This window comes from Rana temporaria, chromosome 8 (assembly GCF_905171775.1).
Source record: "Rana temporaria chromosome 8, aRanTem1.1, whole genome shotgun sequence".
Taxonomy (NCBI): domain Eukaryota; kingdom Metazoa; phylum Chordata; class Amphibia; order Anura; family Ranidae; genus Rana; species Rana temporaria.
Genome location: NC_053496.1, coordinates 56810783 through 56833902, shown reverse-complemented (window position 1 = coordinate 56833902; position 23120 = coordinate 56810783). Strand labels below are relative to the sequence as shown.

The 23120-nt window shown below is 41.9% G+C and overlaps 1 protein-coding gene across 3 annotated transcripts in view; it reads left to right on the top strand.

Moving 5' to 3' along the window:
- The window catches only part of ADGRA1 (adhesion G protein-coupled receptor A1), an 893528-nt gene that overhangs the window by 274648 nt on the left and 595760 nt on the right, over positions 1–23120 (top strand). For all 3 annotated transcript variants that reach the window (XM_040361825.1, XM_040361824.1, XM_040361826.1), the window contains one exon: positions 3427–3636. In XM_040361825.1, coding sequence (XP_040217759.1) covers positions 3427–3636 — 210 coding nt within the window. The remainder of the gene's footprint in view (positions 1–3426; positions 3637–23120) is intronic.

The following is a 23120-nucleotide window of genomic DNA, read 5'->3' as shown; positions in this document are numbered from 1 at the left end:
AGTCGCACAACCATCTGCCCCCATATTTGATTCTCTCCACAGAAGGCGTTCGATTGCGTGGACTGGGGCTTTCTCAATGCACTGGCCAGGTTGGGGCCCCAGATGCTATGCTGGATAGCGGCACTCTATGCGTCTCCTTCCGCTCAGGTCAAAGTGAATGGTTGCTTTTCTTCAGAGTTCGCTTTCCGGAACGGCATGAGACAAGGGTGCCCACTCTTCCCCTTATTGTTTGCTCTGGTTTTGGAACCTCTGCTCAGGAAAATACGGGCTAATCCAAGCATTAGGGGGGTTACTGTAGGTTCCTCAGACCATAAAATTTCCGCATATACAGATGATGTCCTATTTCACGTGGTAGACCCTATAGTCTCGCTGTCGAACCTGATGGAGGAACTATCAGCTTATAGCCAGGTTTCTAACTTTTAAAATCAACTGCACCAAATCGCAGATCCTAACGATTATGGTCACTCCAGTCATGACTACCGCTCAAAAGGGAGCTTCCCCTTTTGTTTGGGCATCCCCTTCAATACGATATCTGGGAACCCAGCTCACTAGTAGCTTGAAAGCTCTATTTGTCCATAATTGCACCCCATTACTAAAGAACCCCCACATATTGTTCCTCCTGCAGATGGTCCCTATCCGCATACCCAGGCCCTTTTTTTGTGGAGCTCTGTAGTCTTTTTATCAAGTTTGTGTGGAGAAACCAGAAGCCACAAGTGGCTATGACCATACTACAAAGATCAAAAAGTCCAATATTATCAGGCGATAGCTTTGCAGCCCTTACTGGACTGGAAATTTCACACACACTCTAAACTATGAGTTTCACTGGAAAAGACTATTGCTGGTCGCAACCTGTCGTATACTGAATAAGTCCTTGGATCTAGCTCCTCCAGCATCTCCGCTGGCTCCGGTGGGGGGTTCCCCTGGTTCTCCCCTGGGGAGCAACTGTCTTCCCTCGGATCCTGGGTAGCAGACGGCATAGTTAGCATGGCACGATTTGTGGAGGGTCACACATTGATTCCTCGGGCACACTCAGAGATATGGGAGCTTCCCCTTTGATTTTTGGAGGTACCGCCAGCTGGCGGATTTTGTTGACTCAGATTAGATCCACTTTTACGGAGTTTGAACATTTATGGGCAGCTTAAGACCCTCAGTCTCACACAATCTCCACCCTATACCAACTGTTAGACGCAGCCAAGTCACATACTAAACCACATTCATTAGAGACTGGGAGCGTGACCTCCACTGTGAGTTTACTAAAGAACAAATGCAGCAGATGTACGATTTGACTCACTCTAGTTCAGTAGAGTCTAAAGCACAGGAAAATAATGACAAGCTGTTGACCAGGTGGTACCGTGTCCCCACAACTCTAGCAAAAATATATCCCTCCCATTCTGATTTGTACTGGAGAGGTTGCGGCAGAGAGGCACTTTCCTCCATATTTGGTGGGAATGCCTTCTTGTCCTACCATTCTGGGGAATGATACGTAACCATGTGCTGGAGGGTCTCAGAATAGATCTCCCTAATTCCCCCGAAATGCTTTCTACTTCCAGTTGCCCATATACCTCTCTCACTATAAATGTAGTGCCCCCTCACCTTCTCAGTGCTGCTAAATGCCTCATTCCAGTTCACTGGAAAAGCTCCCGAATTCTGAGTGAAATGGAGTGGCTGCGGAAGTTGGGGGAGATTATGGAGGCAGAAGAGTGGCTTGCCACATGTAATGACAGACATGCAAGATTCGAGTTCATATGAGCGAGCTGGAGAAATCACTTTGCTCAACCACTCTTGATCCCGTCCAGCTTAGAAGTAGCCTTATTGGCGTTGGCAGACCCCACATTCAAAACATTGGCATTTGCTAACCACTCCCCGTCCACTATTTGAACAACATGGGCACCACATCTCAGCTGCTTTGAACCTGGTGAGAGGGCCACAATCATATCTCTGGAGTATGTACAGGAGGTCAGTCGAATGATAGCAAAGGACAATGGAGAATGTTGTTATGTGAGTTTGGGACACATTTTTTCCCCCCAAGAGTGGTTCTCTCTGTTCCTCGGTTAGTTTGGAGAGGAGCTATGTTGACTGGGACCAAAAGTCTGTGACACATGAGAGTTCCCCCGTATTTAATGAAAGCCGGGGTAGCCAGTAAATAGGGTCCAATACCTATGTTGTGAGTAACGACTCCTGGCACTTCGTTATATTGCCTACATATATATTATTTTTTTACTGTCTTGTTTGTTTCGCCGTAAATTAGGGCGCAAGTTCCGTATTCAGAAAGAACTTGCGCCCTTAGTTACGGCGGCGTAACGTATGTGTGTCGGCGTAAGCCCGCCTAATTCAGATGTGGATGATGTGGGTGTGTTTTATTTAAATTACAGATGACCCCGCGTACTTGACGTTTTTTACGAACGCCGCAAATCGTCATTGCTTTAGACATGAACGGAACTTACGTACAGCCCTATTCGCGACTTACGCAAACGACGTAAAATTTTCAAAACTCGACGCGGGAACGACGTCCATACTTAACATTGGCTACGCCTCATATAGCAGGGGTAACTTTACGCCGGAAAAAGCCTAACGTAAACGGCGTAAAAAAATGCGCCAGCCGGACCTACGTTTCTGAATCGGCGTATCTACCTAAATAGCATATTTCTTGTGTAAATATACGGAAGGGCCACCTAGCGGCCAGCGTAAATATGCAGCCTAAGGTACGATGGTGTAAGACACTTACGCCGGTCGGATCTTAGGGAAATCTCAGCGTAACTGATTCTATGAATCAGTCGCATAGCTACGACCGCGCACACTCAGAGTTACGCCGTCGTATCTCCTTTCTGAATCCGGTTCACTGACTTTACACGAAATAGCAGCAGGAGGAGAGGGGCGTGGAGAAGATCGGCTCTCATATCAATTTATTTTTTTATTTTTTAGGGTTACAACCGCTTAAAGATGAGTAACAGCTATTATACAAGCCAAAGTATATTTTGCCTTCATAGGCCTTTGGTCATTCTGCAGCTCACAGAGGTTTATTTAATTATTTTGCTACATAAGCTATGCCCCTTATCTTCAGTTTTTTTTTTTCTTAACTGTGTTTGTTGTCTTACCCACAGCATGGTATACTAATAAAAGATCTGGGATATCTGTGAGGGAATTTGGGAAATGTTCGGGAAGATCAAGCTTACTAAATATGTTAAAAAATTAGAAGGTATAAATAGTGTAAAAATAGGGATCATTTGATTTCAAAAGCTGAACTATAATGCTGTGTTGTTTGTTTGAAAGAATGGCATTTTGTCAGATAATTTTGTTTCTTGCAGCCCTGAAATAAGTGGTGTGCGGTAACAGATGTCCATGTAGCTTCCCTAAAGAAAGTAATTTTAGAGTGTTGATTTCTTAAACACTTTGGCAATTGACCAGCTTCTCAATGTGTTTTGACAGGTTTCCCTTAATATCGCACTGGAGGCTGTCCTAATCAAGCCCGCAACCTTTATTGGCATGACTTGCGTTGCCTACCAGCAAACATCTGCACATTCAGAGAGATCATTGATCCGCAGTAATAAGGATGTAGATACGGAAAATATTCACAATTTAATTTTAAAGTGCACCTCTGGCAGTCTGACCGACTCGCTGCTGAACTTCTCCACAAAAGTAAGTGTGCATCAAATGCTAATTATGCTAAAGCTCTTTGTTGTGTAAATGCCATTAAATTGTTTTTAAAGCATCTGTTCTCTCAACCTAATATTTCAGTTTGGCACAGATGCCATCAGTTTTTGAGCTACCCATCATTTTGTGGACTTTTGGTTGGAAACTTCCTACCATTTTTATTTTCATTACTACAAAGAATGCGTCACCTTTTATTGAGGTGATGGGGTGCGGCAAATCTGTGAGCTCCTAACACAGAAAAACTGCTGCTAGAACCCCATAACAAAATCTGTGGGTTATTAAGTTCATCATCCCCCCCCAACTGTAACTATAAAATATCATCTGTGGATGTACTGGTTCTTTAATGTGTAGCTCCACATTTTTATACCTTTTTGAGACGCATTTGACATTCTAATGGAAGACAGTGAAACTAGTATTTATAACCTATGTGTCTCAATTAAGTTGGCAAAGTATACAAACAGATGGCATATGAGTTACAGTGCTGATGAAGAATCACTGGGTGGCTTTGTTGCTAATATAAAATATTTGTGAGGATATAACAATTGATATTTTACAAGAAATTTCAGAATGATAGAATTGATCAATTAGATGTACGGTAGATACAGTTTACATTATGATAATCAGGACAGGGTAGGGTACATATTTAAAATCACTGTTAGTGGCTTTGGGACCCAAAACATGGACCCTAGTGCAGCACCACCAAGCCATAGTGCTGCTCCATTTACCAAATTGTATTGGACTATTAGGGTAGAAACCTTTTTTTTCTATGTTGTATCTTGTATGAAATTATTCCAATGGAGTTTGCCTGGAGGCGTGTGAAACATCCACTGTAAGACAATAAATGTTCCATTTCGCCGTCGTCTTTAAAATTATTTTATAAACATATTTTAGTATCTATAGAACCAAAACAGATAATAGTGGTATAACAAGTATAACAGGCAATTCTACAAAGTAGAGGGTTGCCTGATGTATAGGTATGCTATTTAAACTGGCCTTATGTGGCAAATACTAATCGATATACAACCGGAAGGGATATGCTGAACCCATGCATCAAACCCACTGGGCCTAAAACTTTTAAGTATCTATATAAAATACATACAATAATGTCAAAAAAGAGAGAAGTAAAAAAGAATTGTCAGGCACCTATATATCATTTCATATGAATCTAAAAAGTAGTTACGCACAACTCCTAATGTATCATGGCTGTGAAGGAGGGTCTTTTCTAGTGTGGGAGAAATCGTGTTCTCTGATTTGGAAACATCAGTGATAGGTGTGTATAAAAATGTAATTAATGTACAGTAGACTGCTGATGGCAATCAGAAGAATGTCATATAAGCTAGATGGCAATGCATAAGCCAGGTGTGGAGTATCACCCCTAAGCAGTACTGTAGGAGCAACCAAGGAGTATAAGGGTAGTTGTGCTGTAGTGCTCTGGATCAGTAATCCTTCATATGGCGTGTTGTACCTAAGCCTAACCTCGGGAAAAACGACTGGAAAGTAAATTATGGAATAGTGCATGTTGCTGTCATTTATTTGCTATATACCGGTAGTTAAACATTGGCATTTATCTAGGGATAAAGACTTAATGGTTATTCTTGTGTTACAACGATTGTCCTGTCAATATTACGTGTTTCTTGCACCAGGTTAACATTCAGTTAAGTGTACCAACACAATAGCAACAAGAGCTGGTAATCTGCTATTTGCAAACCATGTGCAGCAAATCAAACATTTCTACTCTTGCCTGTGACTTACAAAGTGGTTGTATTCTGGACTGTGTGTTTATCTGCAATAAAGCTACCTTGGCATCACCCTTGAATCTGGTTCCTTGAGAAAAGGACTCATTGATAATTGCATATTAACTGGGCTAAGCTGAGTATGGATTGCCTACTGAGTGTAGCTGCCTATTGCATAACTGCCTTCCAGAATTGCTAGTGCAATGTCTGGCCCAGCTATGTTGTTTTTCAGTTTTATTTTAATTATGGGTTTTGAAGTACATTTAAAAACTTTTTTTACATTTTGGATAGAGTAAGGGAGATTTATAACCTCTGTCTGTTTTTTTGCCATCTGTGTCCCATTGGGGAGCTTTTCTATGGCCAAAACAGGAAGCAAGAGGAATTTCCTCCAAAGTCATTGTGTCACCAGAACTAGGGTCCCATTAAAAGAATTTCACTCTGTTAGTTTTATTTTCATTTTCGATGATAACGGTAAACAGCACCAATGGAGTAAATCTCTCTAACAGAGGGAACAGACAGCAACTAAAACATTTCAGGTGTTCTAATCCATCCCAACTTTATCCAAAACTAAAAAGGCTTTTAAACTATTGTTTTGTGTTGGTTTTTGGTTACTATTTATCTATATACAATTTCATTTTTCAAATTAACATCTAATACATGACAGAGGATCCCCGGAGAACTATGGGATACCTAAAGAAACCGCACACCAGATGCTGCTGCTTTGAGGCTCTGGTTTTCATCCACTTGTTTTGTGTAAATTTCAGTGTGAATTTATTTTTTTCTGTAAACAATAGCGTTTTTCATCAAAGTGAGAGAATGGAACATCTAAAAGGAGCCTAAAGCTACATCTGCTTACTCAAAAGAATACTGGGAGAATATTAATATGCATTTTTTCATACTTGCCTAACTAGGTATTTTTAAAAATGTTTGGTTTGTATTTGTAATCATAATTTAGGTATTGTACAAAACCACTATTCCTTTTTACTTGCAAAATAAATTGAGTAACTTTTCAAGTTTAGTACAGGTACAGTAATTACTGGATAATATTATGGAATTACTTTGTTACTGATGCACAAAAGAGTTAATGTGGTGCTGTGGGACATGCATGTGGTTTAGTAGTGACTGAGAATGATGCCACTCAGTATATCTATGGGAAAACCAAGATATTATCCAGAGCATGTTCTGACACTGCGTTATCTAGGTCATTTCATCACTGTATGTCATGAGAACATCTTTTTGTCCCTGACTTTATCAATGCAAAGGCTAAACTATTTGTGATGTTAGTGCATTCTAGCCAGTGTATTAAGGGAAGTGCAGAGAAAAAGTAACAGTAAAGCCAATAGCACCCTATTATAAAACATTAATGCTGAAGAGCTGTATCAGCTCATACAAACTGCTGATCCTGGCATCAATTTAAGCAGAAAGTAGTTTCAGGATTGTATAATAAAGAGCGAATGTGGTGTGGCTCACTGGTTTCGTAAGACCTTTAACTGCATTATTTTGTTCATAGACAGCCTTTTACAATCTACTACACTTTGGATGTATCTCATCATAGCTCTGAGAATTGGGATTTGTAGATATTAATCATAAAAATTATCTGAAATATTTGTAATTTGTTTTGCATTGATGTTGATTTTCTTCTTATGAAATAATGTGGATGACTCCGTGCAATGGAAACAAATTTTGCCAGTGAGTGATGTGTAATATATAGGGTTTTGACGCCCTTAAATTAATTAGGCAGCTGCCTCTACGTAATTTATTTCACCCAAGTGAGATAATAGACTGAGTGAGGTATGGAGGTAGGAATGGCGCTACTTTAATTAATACATAAATAAAGTGCAAAACAAATTATGTGAATAATGAATTTACCCTAATGGTATAAAGTGCACCTGTGCTAGATATGTGCAAAAAAAACACAAATACAATAAATGCATATACCAGGAATATGCATATAGCGGACCTCCAGCTGTTGCAAAACATCATGCCTCTGACTCTGGGTGTCATGCTTGTGGCTGTCAAAGTCTTGCTATGCCTCATGGGAATCATAGTTCTACAACAGCTGGAGGTCCGCTAATTGCATATCCCTGGCATATACATTGTGCACACTATTAATAATTGAAAACGTCCATGTGCTACGTATGGGTTATTAGTGATATCCAGATCCAGAAGTGGAAATAGAAATTAAAATGAAAATATAAAAATGAAAAGTGCTTCGTGCTTCTGTATTTCACACAGTGACCACCTCAAACTGTGCTCTTATTGGCCCGCACTCACCGGATATTCCACCCCCTCTTGGGGTCTACAGCATTCACAGTGTATGCCACAATGCAGCACTCTGGCAATAATACGTCCTGTGGTTCTGGTGCTCCCAGTAGTTATCCCATATGGAGGAGAAAAAGGGTCCCAGATAGTGTAATATCATTTTAAATAGGCTTTTTATTGCACAAACAAATGGGTACTCACATTTAAGTAAAATTAAAAGAGCATTTCATGCTGACATGCAGATATGCAGAAAACGGAAGTGTTGTGGCGTTCTATAGGATCGCTTGACCGGTTTCGTTGACCTGACGTCATCTGGAGCGATTTCTTAGCCATATTTACAAGAGTGCTTTACCCAGTTGGTTTTGAAGGAGAAGTATTGGGTAACAGGGAAGAGACTCTAATCCTTAGCCCAAAGGTTTGTTTTGTAATTTTCCTAATCCAAAGGGTTAAAAAATGTAGACACTGATAAATTGGGCTACCCGCGAGTTAGATTTGGGCTAGAAGGTCTGCATAAACATAAACAGGAAGCTAATCAACAGCTAGCAACTAACAGCAATCTTATTAACAGTAAGCTAATTAGGTGGCTAAGTAGCAACTAGACAAGCCTAGGTGACTCAGGTCAGTGCCCACCCAGAGAGTTTGGCACCAGTTCCCCAGAAAGAAGACATAGGGCTGTCCAAATCTCTAACCATTTTTCACTTGTGTAATCTGTCCATTAGACATCATAAGACAACACTCGTACAATGTTCCAGCAGTCTAAAAAAGATGAAATAGAGGTTTTGGGACTTTAGATGAGGTGGTTAAGTGAGGCCAAAGGATCAGTCACCGTTGTAGAAAATTATTTTATTCGTAAAAAATAACATAACATGGTAAATATCCAATTATGGGATAACGTCCCATAACGTATACGCAATGATTGATTGTGAACAAGGTAACAACCTACAGTATATGTGGTGCAGGGAAAATGATACTTAACAGATGATAAAACCATTCTAAAATGCACATAATCATACAACTTCTGGATAGAGACATACTGGTATAAAAGACCGTATTAAAGAAATAGTTATTTTGGTGCATGTCGTAGGCCCGATGCGTTTCGTGTATCAAATCTTCAGGGGCAGTTTGCAAGAAAATCTACAAAAGAATATAGATCAATCAATGGAGTCCAGTGTGCATTGTTGAAAGAATCACTCATCCCCAATGGATACTCATATGCCAGTGGAGTGTAAACCACATGAGGTCAGTAGTTGCAGGCCACCAAATAGGTCAAGTCCGGGAGCTGAGGGAAGAGCTCACAGAGGGAAGGCCAGGCGCACAAAAAAAGTCCCCATGGAAGCAATGTGCTGGTGATTATCCACACTGGTGATGTGTAGTGTTAAAATTGATTGGAATATAATATAATATAAAATGTGTATGAAGTATAACTAAAATGTTACTAGAACCCAAAATCGCAAATATTGACATAAATGCCAGTGTTGTGGAATGTGTAAGTTCAAGAAAAGGAAAAGAAAAAGAAGAGAAACTATATCCATGGTGAAAAATGACAGACTGCAATAGGGTACAAGTGAAGAAGAGTGACGTGAAAAAATCAAAAAGCATGAACCATAAATTAAATGGGAATACCCTCTTACCTTGTGGAATGATATATATATATATATATATATATATATATATATATATATATATATATATATATATATATATATATATATATATATATATATAATGGCCAAATGTGTATGCCCTATAACCAAAACGTGCTGCCAAGAGACAGGCTAGCATAGAATGGGGACCTTATATGCGCCCAGCCAACCTCCCAGGCTCCACCCAGCATCTCATGCTGCAAACACAAAATGTAAATTAAGCCTCAGCAGCTTGAGACGCCTCCATCCACGTGTTTGTACAGATGGAAAACATGATGCCAGTGCCGAAACGTCCTGTGGACATCACGTGTGCGTGGAGTGGGGGCATGACGCCGATACACAGGGACAAACCCACCTTATCCCCTGCATCTGCCGAAGTGGATGAAGGGGGAGGGGCCCTGATGTACCTCGCTGCTCGATGATTGACAGACAGGAAAACAGCCCCGGACCCCACCAGGATACACAAACTGCACCACTAATGGCAAAGAAACGGAATACCAATAATGATAAAAAAAACATGAAGGGAACATGTTTTATGATGATGTATTCCCCCATAAGGGGGCAGGTAATTTGGGACAAGTGCTCTATATATCAATGTCTTTAATGATGGACTTCACAATGGCACCACAACACACCTCCATCCCTATTAAGAGTTAGAAAAGGGTTTTGGACTTTGAATGAGACATAGGTCTTCATCCCTATTGCATACGTGAAAGAGTGGTTTTGGGACTTTAAATGAGATGGGTAAGTGATGCCAAAGGATCAGTCACTGTTGTACAAAATCATTTTATTGTTAAAAAAATAACATAACATGGTTAATCTCCAATTATGGGATAACAGTCACATAATATATATGCAATGATTGATAGATTGTGGTGCAGGCAATGGTCCTTAAAGTGGAGGTTCACCCATGGAGAACACTATTTCCCCCTAGATGGATGCTCGTTTTGTCTAGGGGAATCGGCTATTTGTTTTAAAATATGATCCGTACTTACCGTTTACGAGATGCATCTTCTCCGTCGCTTCCGGGTATGGGCTGCGGGACTGGGCGTTCCTTCTTGATTGACAGTCTTCCGAGAGGCTTCCGACGGTCGCATCCATCGCGTCACGATTTTCCGAAAGAAGCCGAACGTCGGTGCGCAGGCGCAGTATAGAGCCGCACCGACATTCGGCTTCTTTTGGCTACTAGTGACGCGATGGATGCGACCGTCGGAAGCCTCTCGGAAGACTGTCAATCAAGAAGGAACGCCCGCTCCCGAAGACCCATACCCGGAAGCGACGGAGAGGATGCATCTCGAAAACGGGTAAGTACTGCTCATATTTTAAAACAAATAGCCGATTCCCCTAGACAAAACGAGCATCCAGCTATGGGGAAAAGAGGAAACAAAACACAAATGGGTGAACTCCCGCTTTAATAGATGATAAAACCATTCTAAGATGCACATAATCACAAAACTTCTGGATAGCGACATACTGGTATAAAAAATCTTATTAGAGAAATAGTTATTTTAGTGCATGTCGTAGGACCGACGCGTTTCATGTAGTAACATTCTTCAGAGGCAGCTTGAACCAAAATCTACAAAAGAATATAGATCAATTAATGGAGTACTGTGTGCATTGTTGATCTGCACACTAGACAAGCCATCAAAAGACAACATTCATACAATGTTCCAGCAGTCTGAAAAAGAGGCAATTAATTTACCTTAATAGATTTCTTGAGGGAGATTGTTGATAAATATTTCTGTCCCAAGTGGAGGAGCTTCTCCAACCCAGTCTGCAGGAGGGCCACCATATTTCCTCTGATCACTACCCTGTAATATTACACCTTTTCATCTACTCCAGAAGGGACATTTTATTGTATTGTCCTTATTCAGAGAATTAATCCAAGCCTCGCTCTTACCGGTCATCATTTGTTGTCCATTAGAGAATGATCTGCTCTCTCCATGGGATCAGAGGCTGCACTGAGTTTTTTTCATGATATGACCAAGACAAACAAACAAAATCCCTGGTCAATTCCATGGACCATAATCCAGTGGTTATAAGGCTAGCCCCTAGTTCCCTCCAAAAGCCCATGTCCTGGTTGGGTTTGTCAGTCAGTAATCATTATTTACCTAGGAGTTAAATGAGGGGTCCAATTTGTCCCATGTTGTCCAACAGACTTGTGCTGTAAACCACATCTGTTCTATGGTTCCACAGAACACTGACTGAAAAAGGCTTACATTATTAATGCAAAGAGCATTCACATACATAAGGGACAGTTAGGTGGTGACTGAATAGGTCTGGGATGGGCAATGTCTTAATCTTGGGACTGACATCGGTATAAAATCTAAAAACTCAAATGGTTTCTGAAAAAAAAATGTCTTCCAACAAGTCTGGAAAAAAAACACAAACAATGGAATAGGTAAAGTAAGTAATTCTGTTTTTGTGCTTGCCACATTTATATAACCGCATCAATAATAGTGTCCCGTCAGCATGGCAGCAAAGTCTTCTGTATTTGGGATGCACAGAATGCACACATGCTGGAAACTGTGGTTTCACTGAAAACCTGACAGGAATCCAGTCTACTGGAAGCCTGAGCTGACTGAACAAATCACAACCTGAAGTAACATTTTTGATGAGCTGGAGGAGGTCTGCTCACATTATATGCAATGGTTTAAGAAATGAGGAACAAGTAGTCTGTGTGCCAGCTTCATAATGTTGTCCATCATTCCCACCTGTGCTTGAAGTAAGAACACCAACCTGAAGTCAGAGGAGGATACATATCCAGAAGTTTTTAATAAATTCATGTTTTTAAGCTTTTAGCTCCAAATCTGAGTTTCCTAAACATTTCCTAAAGTATAGCTATAAGGGAGTTAATTTAAAAAACAATAATAATCCTTCCCTGGTGACTTAAATATATTAACCACTTACCCCCCGGACCATATTGCTGCCCAAAGACCAGAGTACTTTTTGCGATTCGGGACTGCGTCGCTTTAACAGACAATTGCGCGGTCGTGCGACGTGGCTCCCAAACAAAATTGGCGTCCTTTTTTTCCCACAAATAGAGCTTTCTTTTGGTGGTATTTGATCACCTCTGCGGTTTTTATTTTTTGCGCTATAAACAAAAATAGAACGACAATTTTGAAAAAAATGAATATTTTTTACTTTTTGCTGTAATAAATATCCCCCAAAAATATATAAAAAAACATTTTTTTTCCTCAGTTTAGGCCGATACGTATTCTTCTACATATTTTTCGTAAAAAAAAATCGCAATAAGCGTTTATTGATTGGTTTGCGCAAAAGTTATAGCGTTTACAAAATAGGGGGTATTTTTATGGCATTTTTATTAATATTTTTTTTACTAGTAATGGCGGCGATCAGCAATTTTTTTTTTTGGTATTGCGACATTATGGCGGACACTTCGGACATTTTTGACACATTTTTGGGACCATTGGCATTTTTATAGCGATCAGTGCTATAAAAATGCATTAGATTACTATAAAAATGCCACTGGCAGTGAAGGGGTTAACACTAGGGGGCGGGGAAGGGGTTAAGTATGCCTGGGTGTGTTCTTACTGTGGGGGGGGGGGGTGGCCTCACTAGGGGAAACACTGATCCTCGGTTCATACAGTGTATGAACCGAAGAAAAGCATTTCCCCTGCTGACAGGAACGAGAGCTGTGTGTTTACACACACAGCTCCCGTTCCCCGCTCTGTACCGAGCGATCGCGTGTGCCCGGCGGCGATCGCGCCCGCCGGGCACACGCACGGGAGTCGGGGGCGAGCGGGGGGCGCGTGCGCGCGCCTCCGGCGGCGCGCGTGCGCCCCTAGTGGCGGCTAAAAGGTAGGACGTCATAATACGTGATCTCGCCTAGGAGAGCCACCTTGTGGACGTATTATGACGGTGCGGCGACGGCAAGTAGTTAAACACCACATTTAACCACTTGCTGACTACCTGTCGCAGTTGTACCGTGGCAAGGTGGAACGGCTGCACGAAACAAAGTGCCTGTACGTCGTTCCGTGCAATAGCCTCTTGGTGACGTGCACGCCCACTGACCACAGGGGAAGTCGATCAGCAGGTCCGGCAGACGCGATGTATGCCAGAACCCGATGATCGTTCCCCAGAGAGATAGAGTGGTGGTCTGCAGATGTAAACAAGGCAGATCGCCATTCTGTCAGGCATAGACACTGTGATCTTGTGTTCCTGCTAAACAGGAACATGAATCACTGTGTCCATGCAGCAAGTCCATCCCCCCTACATTAGCAAAGCACAAACAAGGAACACACTTAACCCTTTGATTCCCCCCCCCCCCCCCGATGTTTACCCCTTCCTTGCCAGTGTCAGTGCATATTTTTAGCTCTGATCACTGTAATAATGTCACTGGTTCCCAAAAAAGTGTCAAAAGTGTCAGTTAGGTGTTTGATCTGTTCGCCGCAATGTTTGTAGTCCCGATAAAATCGCTAATTGCCGCCATTAATGGTAAAAAAAATGCCATAAATCTATCCCCTATTTTGTAGACGCTATAACTTTTGCACAAACTGATCAATATACACTTATTGGTATTTTTTTTACCAAAAATATGTAGCAGATTACATATTGGCCTAAATTGATGAGGAAATTTGATTTTTTTTTAATTGTTATTGGATGTGTTTTATAGCAGAAAGTAAAAAATATATATATATTTTTCAAAATTGTCAGTCTTCTTTTCTTTCTAAGCGCAAAACAAAAAAAAACAACTGCAAAGGTGATCAAATACCACCAAAAGAAAGCTCTATTTTTTTGGGAAAAAATACATACATTTGTTTACAGCATCACACGACCAAGCAATTGTCCGTTAAAGTAATGCAGTGCCGCATCGAAAAAAATGGCCTGGTCATTAACCACTTCAATAGTGGGCACTTTCGCCCCTTTCCTTCCTAGGCCAATTTTCAGCTTTCAGTGCTCTCACACTTTAAATGACAATTGCGTGGTAATGCAACGCTGTACCCAAATCACATTTTTTATCATTTTTTTTCACACAAATGGAGCTTTCTTTTGGTGGTATTTATTCACGACTCCATTTTTATTTCTTTGCGATATAAGCGGAAAAAGAGTGGAAATTTGGAAAAAAAACAAGATTTTCTATTTTAAATGAAATCCAATATCTAATTATGTCATAATTTAAGCCAAAATGTATTTTGCTTCTTTGGTAAAAAAAAAATCCTGTTAAGTGTATAATAAGTGTTTAATAATTGGTTTGTGTGATCATGGACAGATGTACGCAGATGATCATGTACAGATGTGCACACGTGATAAAGGACATGTGTGCAGATCACTGGGACATATGATTTTAAGTTACATATGTGGGGGACAAGTGTTTTTACTGTGTGGAGACGTGTGGGGACAGTGTTTTGGGGACACTATTTTGGGGACTTTGTGTGTTTACATTGTGTGGGGACACTGGGCCAGTGATAAGTGTGTAGAAAGCTGTAAAAAAACAGCTCATACTCACTGATCACCTGCCGGCTGCAGAGATCCGCTCTCCTCTCCTCACTGACAACTTCCATGTCAGGAGAGGCCTTGCAACCGGCTCTCTATTTACATCACGTGATGGCTGTAATTGGACACAGCGGTCATGTGATCAGGAGGGCCAATCACAGAGCGCTCCTGCCGATTGGAGATGCGCTGTGTCCGCGCACGCGATCCCCCTCCTTCTGAGGGACATTCCTGAACATCCACTCAGAAGGAGGAAGCACCTACCTGGCCTTATATGTGCATTGGCCAGTTGGGAACCTTCTGGTCCTTAACCACTTGCTGACCAGCCGCTGTCATTATACTGCGGCAGGTTGGCAAGATCCCACGAACCGCAGTAGCTGTATGTCGGTCCCTTTTAAGCGGGATAGCAGGGGGTGCCAATGCTCGTGACCGGCAGTTGCGGGAACAAGAAATAGAACAGGGACGTGTGTGTGTAAACACACAAATCCCTGTTCTGTTCTGTGAGGAGAGACCGATCGTGAGTTCCTAATAGCTAGGAATCCCAATCTGTCATTTCCTCTAGGTCAGTCCCCTCCCTCCACAGTTAGAAACACACCTAGGGAACACAATTAACACCTTGATCACCCCCTAGTGTTAATTCCTTCCCTGCCAGTGACAGATTTACAGTAATTAGTGCATTTTTATTGCCCTGATCAGTGTATAAAGGCCAATGGTCCCAAAAATGTGTCAAAAGTGTCCGATGTGTCCGCCATATTGTCGCAGTCCCGATTAAAAATCCCTGATCGCCACCATTACTAGTAAAAAAAATATGTAGAAGAATACATATCGTCCTAAACCGAGAAAACATTTGCTTTTTTTAAAACAAATTGGGGATATTTATTATAGCAAAAAGTACAAAATATTGTATTCAATATGTCATAGGGGTTGTAGGTGTGGCGAGCGCAACACAGGAAAGAGCAGTATTACACAGGAGAGCTGCAATGCTGTACTGCGCATGTGCAAGATTATGGCCACGGAGAGGGAGTAAGGGCTGAAGTCAGAATGTTGTTAGCGTGGAAGACAGCAGTCACTATGCGGCGGCTGCACTTATAAAGGAGCTTTCAGAAAAAATATTTTTGCAAGTAAGAAGCATTAGATCTGCTTTGCCATAGCGGCACTTTGATTCATAATAACATTATACATTGCATTATATGAAAATTAGGGTTGAAGCAACTGAGTTTACTACCTCGTTAAGTAAAGTGTGTGTCAGGGCAAAGGGAAAATAATTGTTAGTTTGAGGCAGTCACAAATAAGCACACTACTGGACTTTATCAGATTACTGTCAGGTCAGTTTCACAGTTCGGAATGGAATAACGAACCCCACTGAAGTTTATGGGACCCAAACAGGAAAAATCATAGGTGCCCATTTTGAAGGCTTAAATGCAAGTAATTGGGCATACAATGGTTATGGGTCTGAGTACTGCCCTGTGGGACATATATCAATGAGAAAAGTTTGTAAAAAAATACATTTTTAAATGAGCAGTTATTATTGATGCTTAGGCCCCTTTCACACCTCCGGACCGTATGCCCTCTTTTTCATCCATCCGTGTGCGGATGAAAAAAGGACATACATTGGTCCCTATGATATTGCGGGTGTCAGCGGATGAATATCCGCTGACACCCGATCTCGCCCGCTTCTGCATTCCTCTGATTCTGCAGACGGGGAAAAACCCTATTTTTTTCTTCCGTCTGTGGATCGGATCGGGTGAACACGGACAGACGGTCCGTGTTTATCCGATCCCCCCATAAGGGCGAGCGGAGAAAAGACAGGGCAGTCCCTGCACAGTGTGCGGGGACCGCCCTGTCATCCGCCGGCTCAGCGGGGATCAACGGAGCGATCCTTGCTGAGCAAGTGGAGGTTCACGGGCTGGATCATTACTGATCTGCCCCTTGTGAAAGGGCCCTTAAAGTAAATGCATACAAATGAAAAATGCCTTTCAATATAGTGCCTGGGGGGTCCCTTTAGTCTACATGTAAAGTAGCACATTTGTACTATGTATAGAAGCTGCTGCAGAAATAATTGTATTTATAAAGTAAAAAAAAGAAACTTTCCCTGCAAGCTTTCTTTATTTTAGTTTGCAACAGTTTGCGGAACCAGTCTGTATGATGAGGCCACAATGTAGTGCACTGGGAACAAGATTAGAAATTTTTTGGATAAATTCTGGTGTCTCTTCCACAGACTTTGGATATAAGTAACAGGTGCAGAAAAATTGGTCTTTGAGTGTCAGTGGCGCCTTGACACCATAACCCTATAGAGGTACTCTTGATGAAGGCAAGAATTGGCTTTGCTGTAAAAAATGTAAATTATATACACCTTCACACTATAACCCTATCTGTTGTTACCATTTAACTGTGTTAAACAGCACATAATTTACTGAAATATACAGCATTAACTACTTCCCGACCTGCCTCCGCAGTTCTACGGCGGCAGGTCGGCTCCCCTGCGCGAGAGCCCGTACAATAACGTCGGCTCTCTGTGCGGCCACTAGGGGCGCGCGCGCCCCCCGCTCATCCGTGACTCCCGTGCAGGTGAAGGGCACCCCAAAGCACCCTCCCAATGTTGAGGGCATGTGGCCTGGTGCGGTTCAGGAGAGGGGGGGGCCGCACTCTGTCCCCCCCCTCTTTTCTGCGGCCGGCCAGGTCAATGTGCTCGGATAAGGGGTCTGGTGTGGATTTTAGGGGGAACTCCACGCCATTTTTTTTTTATTTGGGGTGGAGTTCCCCTTAAAATCCACACCAGACCTGAAGGGTCTGGTTATGGATATTTAGGGAGATTCCTACGTCATTTTATTTTTAAATTGACGGCGGGGTTCCCCTTAATATCCATACCAGACCTAAAGGGTCTGGTTATTGAATTTGGGGGGACCTCCGCGCATTTTTTTCCCCCAAACTCCAAACCCAGACCCGAACTTTCAGCAATTATTCGGGTTCCCTTTACAGCTCTAGTCCCTACCACTACTGCTGTATCCTCTTTTGGGATGAAGGGAACAAGTCTTCATAGTAGACATAGAAGATGGTGAGATTCGCTAACTACTGATCCTTTTTGAGCATCCATTGTCATGTCAGAGTCAAAAATGACTCCAAGGCTTTTGACTTTGGTGCTTGGGGTGATGGTTTGTCCCAAGATTGGTGGTGGTGACCAGGTAGTTCTGGCCAGTCTCTTTCGGTTTGCATTGAGTAGAAGTTCAGTTTTTGCACCATTGAGTTTGAGGTTTGAGGATGTCATCCAGTTGTCTATCTAAATGAGGCATTGTTCTAATACGGGGTATTGGTCCTTTTTGTTGCTGATTCGAAAATAAAGTTGTGTGTCGTCCGCGTAGGAGTGATAGAGTAGGTCTTGGTTACTAATAATTTTTAGAAGTGGGCTGAGGTAAATGTTGAATAGTACGGGTGATAGGGAGGATCCTTGGGGGACTCCGCATGACACAATACGTGTGTTAGACGTGAAAGGTCCTAGTTTTACTGTCTGTGATCGGTTTTCCAGGAATGATGAAAATCGGGGTAGATCCGAGTCTGCAACTTTAGCTACCTCTGAGAGGCGAGACAACAGCAGTTTGTAGTCTACTGTGTCAAAGGCAGCACTAAGGTCCAGAAGTATCAGAAGACAAAATTCTCCGTTGTCCGCTGCTTCTAGCACGTCATCCCATATTTTGAAAAGTGCTGTTTCTGTCCTGTGTCCTGGGTCCAGAGGTTTGTGGGAATCTAAATGGTGTTGTAGTTGTTGTACTACTGCTTTCTCAACGACCTTGGAAAAGATGTTGAGACCGGTTATAGGTTGCCGGTTGTTTGGGTCTGTTGAGTCAAGGTTGTTTTTTTTTTTTTTAGAAGGGGTTTAATTATGTCATTCTTTAGGGAGGTCGGAACCATACATTCTTTAAATGATTGGTTTATAAGATGCGTGCCAAAATATCGCCCAGTGATCTGTGCCCTAATTGGGCAAAACTTTAATTTCTTCTGTCAATTAGGAATTTCAATGCACTGTGTGTACAACACTGCTGAGTTTGTCCTGTGCTTCTTAGCATCAGTGTCCTCTGGTCACAAAAGGGTTAAAAATGTATTTGAATACTAAAAATGCAATACAAAAGATCAGTTTATAAATGTATGCACATGGAAAACTATAATGATTTTTGGTCATGTATATTTTACTTTAAAGATATTTTAATATGTAATGTTTAAGAATTTTCACATTGCCTTACGGCAGGAATGACCCTGGACTTAAAGCTGTACTATGATATCGAGTAAAAACTCCACTCAAGAGGCAAGGCTAAGGTGAGAAGTGACAAATCTTCAATGATACTTAATAGAAAATGCCTCTGGGCTTACTTTAAGAAATAAAACATCATCAAGGTGTGCTTTATGATGGCAAGTTTATTACACAGAGGAATGAAATTCTTATTCTAATTGACTCCTCGGTTTAGATTTTTGAAGTTAATCCCCAACATTAAAGTGGAAATTAAAGCTATTGAAGATTTAATGATAACGCACCAGTCTGAATCTTTATTTCAAGCACAGTGTGTCATAGAAAGCAAATATTGCTAAGTTCAGTTATATTATTATGCAACATGAGAACACGAAATGCGTACAGTTTATCACCTTAAATGTGCCTGCTGTTCTGCTTTGAAAGTTCTTTATAATGTCTAATTGTGCTATATAGTTAATGGCGTGTACTGCTTTTAAGAAAGTCTGCTGTAAAATGTTGTATGGTATTTTTTGTGTCTACACCTGTTACTTCTTAAAGAGGTTGTAAACCTCCAAACAAAAAATAACAAACCTGCAAGACAAACCTTTTTAAAGCTAAGGGTTGAAGGTATGTTCTACCTCCTCCCTTAGTAGCTTAATGCATTCCTATATGTGAGTGATATGATGTAGTGAACCCCCAAACTTTTTTTTCTCTGATTAGAGTGACTCCTGGGGTCCCGTACTGATAATCACTTTACATAGAGTAGTGCATTGAGATCCTTTCCTTAATGCAGTTGTGCTTCACTCACGTTCATCGTAACCTTTTAAGGCTAAGGGTTGAAGGTATGTTGTAATGCCTCCACCCTTAGTAGCTCAACGCATTCCTATATGTGAGTAGGATGATGTAGTGAACCCCCAAACTCTTTTTCTCTGATTAGAGTGACGCCTGGGGTCCAGTACTGAAAAATCACATTGCATAGAGAAGTGCATTGAAATCTTTCCTTAACCGCAGTTGTGGTTCACTCTCGTTCACCGTAGTTTGTGACACTAAGACAGCGCTGTGTAAGCTCTGGGTCGCTCTTTTTGGAAGTTACCCAGAGCTGACGACATCCAACCACCAGCATGTCCCCGTGTTGATAGGGACAAGGGCCTCTTTCTGACAACCCTGGCCGTTGGTTGTCGGGGTCTGTGGGCGGCGGGCTTATCGGAATCTGAGAGCCCCCTTTAATAAGGGGGCCCCCAGATCCCGGCCCCCCCACCCTATGTGAATGAGTATGGGGTACATCATACCCCTACCCATTCACCTGGTGGTAGAAAAATGTCAATAAAAAAAACACTACACAGGTTTTTAAAGTAGTTTATTAGGCAGCTCCGAGGGTCTTCTTCCGACTTTGGGGTCTTCTGCCGGGCACCACCGCTGTCTTCTGTCAGCTCTTTTGCCAGCGGCAGCCCGGTCTTCTCCCTTCTTCGGGGGGTCTTCTTCCGACTTCGAGGGGTCTTCCGACTTCTCCGCTCTCTTCTCCCACTCTCCGGTTCTTTTTCTCTTCTGCCAGGGAACCACCGCTGCCGGGAACCACCTTGGCTGAGCCGTCCGGCAAGTCGGATCATCTTGATCCGACTTCTGGTGCGACCTCTATTCAAATCAATGGGCTTCCATAGGGAACCATTGATTTTGAATAGAGAAAGAAAAACGCGGCTGAAAACTAGCGCGGCAAAACGTGCATTAAATTCAATGCAAAACGCTGAAAAAATCAGCTTTTTCCTGGCGTCTGTACTAGCTTTACAGACCGTTTTTAAAAACGTCCATGGGCATGAAGCCTATGACTTGAGAGGGGCTAGGAGAGAGGGGGGCATATTATAGTGATTTGTAAAGTAAATAAAAAAAAAAATAACAAGCATGTCTATACTTACCTGCTCTGTACAATGGAAACAAACCTCCTCTTCTCTGGTCCTCTGCTGGCACTCCTGCCTCCTCCTCTCTCTCTTCAGTGCCCCCATGAGAAGCTGCTTCCTGGGGGCACTCGTGTGTGCTTACTCCTGACCCCCGCTGATGTGTCCATTGACACAGACAGCAGAACTCCTCCCCCCACTCCCTCGCCACTGGCTTGAAATGACAGTAGACGATGTGCTTTGACCACGAAACGCATCGGGAGGACTCCACTGCCGCCCCATTTGTATACAAGCGATTTTTATTCTCCAGCCAAATGTAAGTTTGATAGCTGCAAATAAATTATTTATATGTTTTAAAACGGGATCACGCTATGGGCCACTTTTCTTCTCTCATTTCTACATACTATTGATCTACCTTGAGACAACCAACTTGGGGGTCCTAGTCTCAGTACAGCTCCCAGTTCCTTTATATACACCAACTTTACAGAAGATATGATGATATGATGACCGGTTAATGTGCAACTGTGCCATGGATCGTGTATGACATCAAGTCATTTTAAGCCTTATGTGACTTTCAGTGGCATATGTCATCTGAAGTCATTGTGCTCTGGTAAGCCTGCATTGCTTACGGTGGTGGGATTATCACATATTGGAGAAGTCACATATTTCATCCATTCACTTATTCACTTGTTTGACTGTTTGGGATGTATACAAACTTTTTCATTTTCAACAGTTGATCATACCAGCTTTACCCTTTGTTATCAGCTAACAGGCACAACAGAACAAGTTGCATCACGTGCTATCAGCACATCATCTGTTCCTTTGGACAAGGAACTCCTACATTATTCGATACACATTTATTCACCATTGTTATGTGTTTTATGTTTTCACTTTTATTGGTATTTGATTTTCATAACTGATCATCATTTAAGCGCTACACATCCATTTCTTTTGTCCCCTCTGCTTTTCTCAAACGAGCCGTGTTAGCAGCTACCATCTTGTCTAATATTGGCAGCGCAGGGTACTCACTTTTTCCCTATACAGTTATGCCCTGTACCATAGGTGTGCGCACAGGGTGTGCCAGGTGTGCCTTGGCACACCCTAATCACCATGTGCTGGGCAGATTCCCCTTGCTACTTGGCTGCAGAGAAAGGGACCTCAGTCCTCAGTCCCTTTCGGTGTCTCAAAAGTGAGACATAAGGGGTCTTCTTAGACCCCTGATATTTCACCTAGGCCCCCCATGGAGCTCCTAAAAAAAAAAAATGCAAAGAAATAATAAAAATGGTAAAAGTAATAATAAAAAAAATATTAAAAATAAACTGACCACAGTCTCTACCCTTTTGACATCGTCCACTACCGACACTGTCCATTGCCCTACTGCCCTATTGCTTTGGGGTGCACACCCTAATACAATAGGCTGCGCACACCTATGCCCTGTACACATGATCGGTTCGTCTGATGAAAATGGACCGATGGATTTTTTCAGCAGTTATCTGATGAAGCTGACTTTCATCAGTATTGCCTACACACCATCGGTTAAAAATCCGATTGTGTCCAACGCGGCGACGTAAAAAAAACACCATGACGTGCTGAGAAAAATGAAGTTCAATGCTTCCGAGCATGCGTCGACTTGATTCTGAGCATGCATGGATTTTTGACTGATGGATTTCCCCACAGACGATCGCTTTTTTATTCTATTGTTTTTTAACCATAAGAAACATTTAAAACAGGTTACATTTTTTTTCACCGATGGGGCCCACACACGATTGGTTCGTCCGATTGAAAACAGTCCATCGGTCCGTTTTCATCAGACGAACTGATCGTGTGTACAGGGCATAAGAACGCATTCTGTAGGACTTCTCACAGGACGTCACAAGAAAATGATGGGTTCCAACCATCTAGCAAAAAAAAGTATAACATGGATCAAAGATATTGTAGAGACAAGGTACTGTGTTAAGAGATAACAGCTATGGGAATCATTCCCGAGATTCAAAGAGAATAATTAGAAATCCAATTTGGCTGAAACTTTTGGCATAAAATCATTAAGTGTACGGAACATCAGTTCCATTAACATAATAGAGTACATACGAGAAACTATTTGGGAGCCTTTTTTTTAAGTTTTGGACAGAGTGAAGATGGATTAGAACACCTGCCAGTTTTTTTTTTTTGCTACCTTTGCCTCTGTTCCCATTATCATGTAAAGTGAAAGTAAAAGAATATCCCAAACTTTGGGTTGTCCCCAGAACAGTAATAGAGCGGAGTTCTTCCA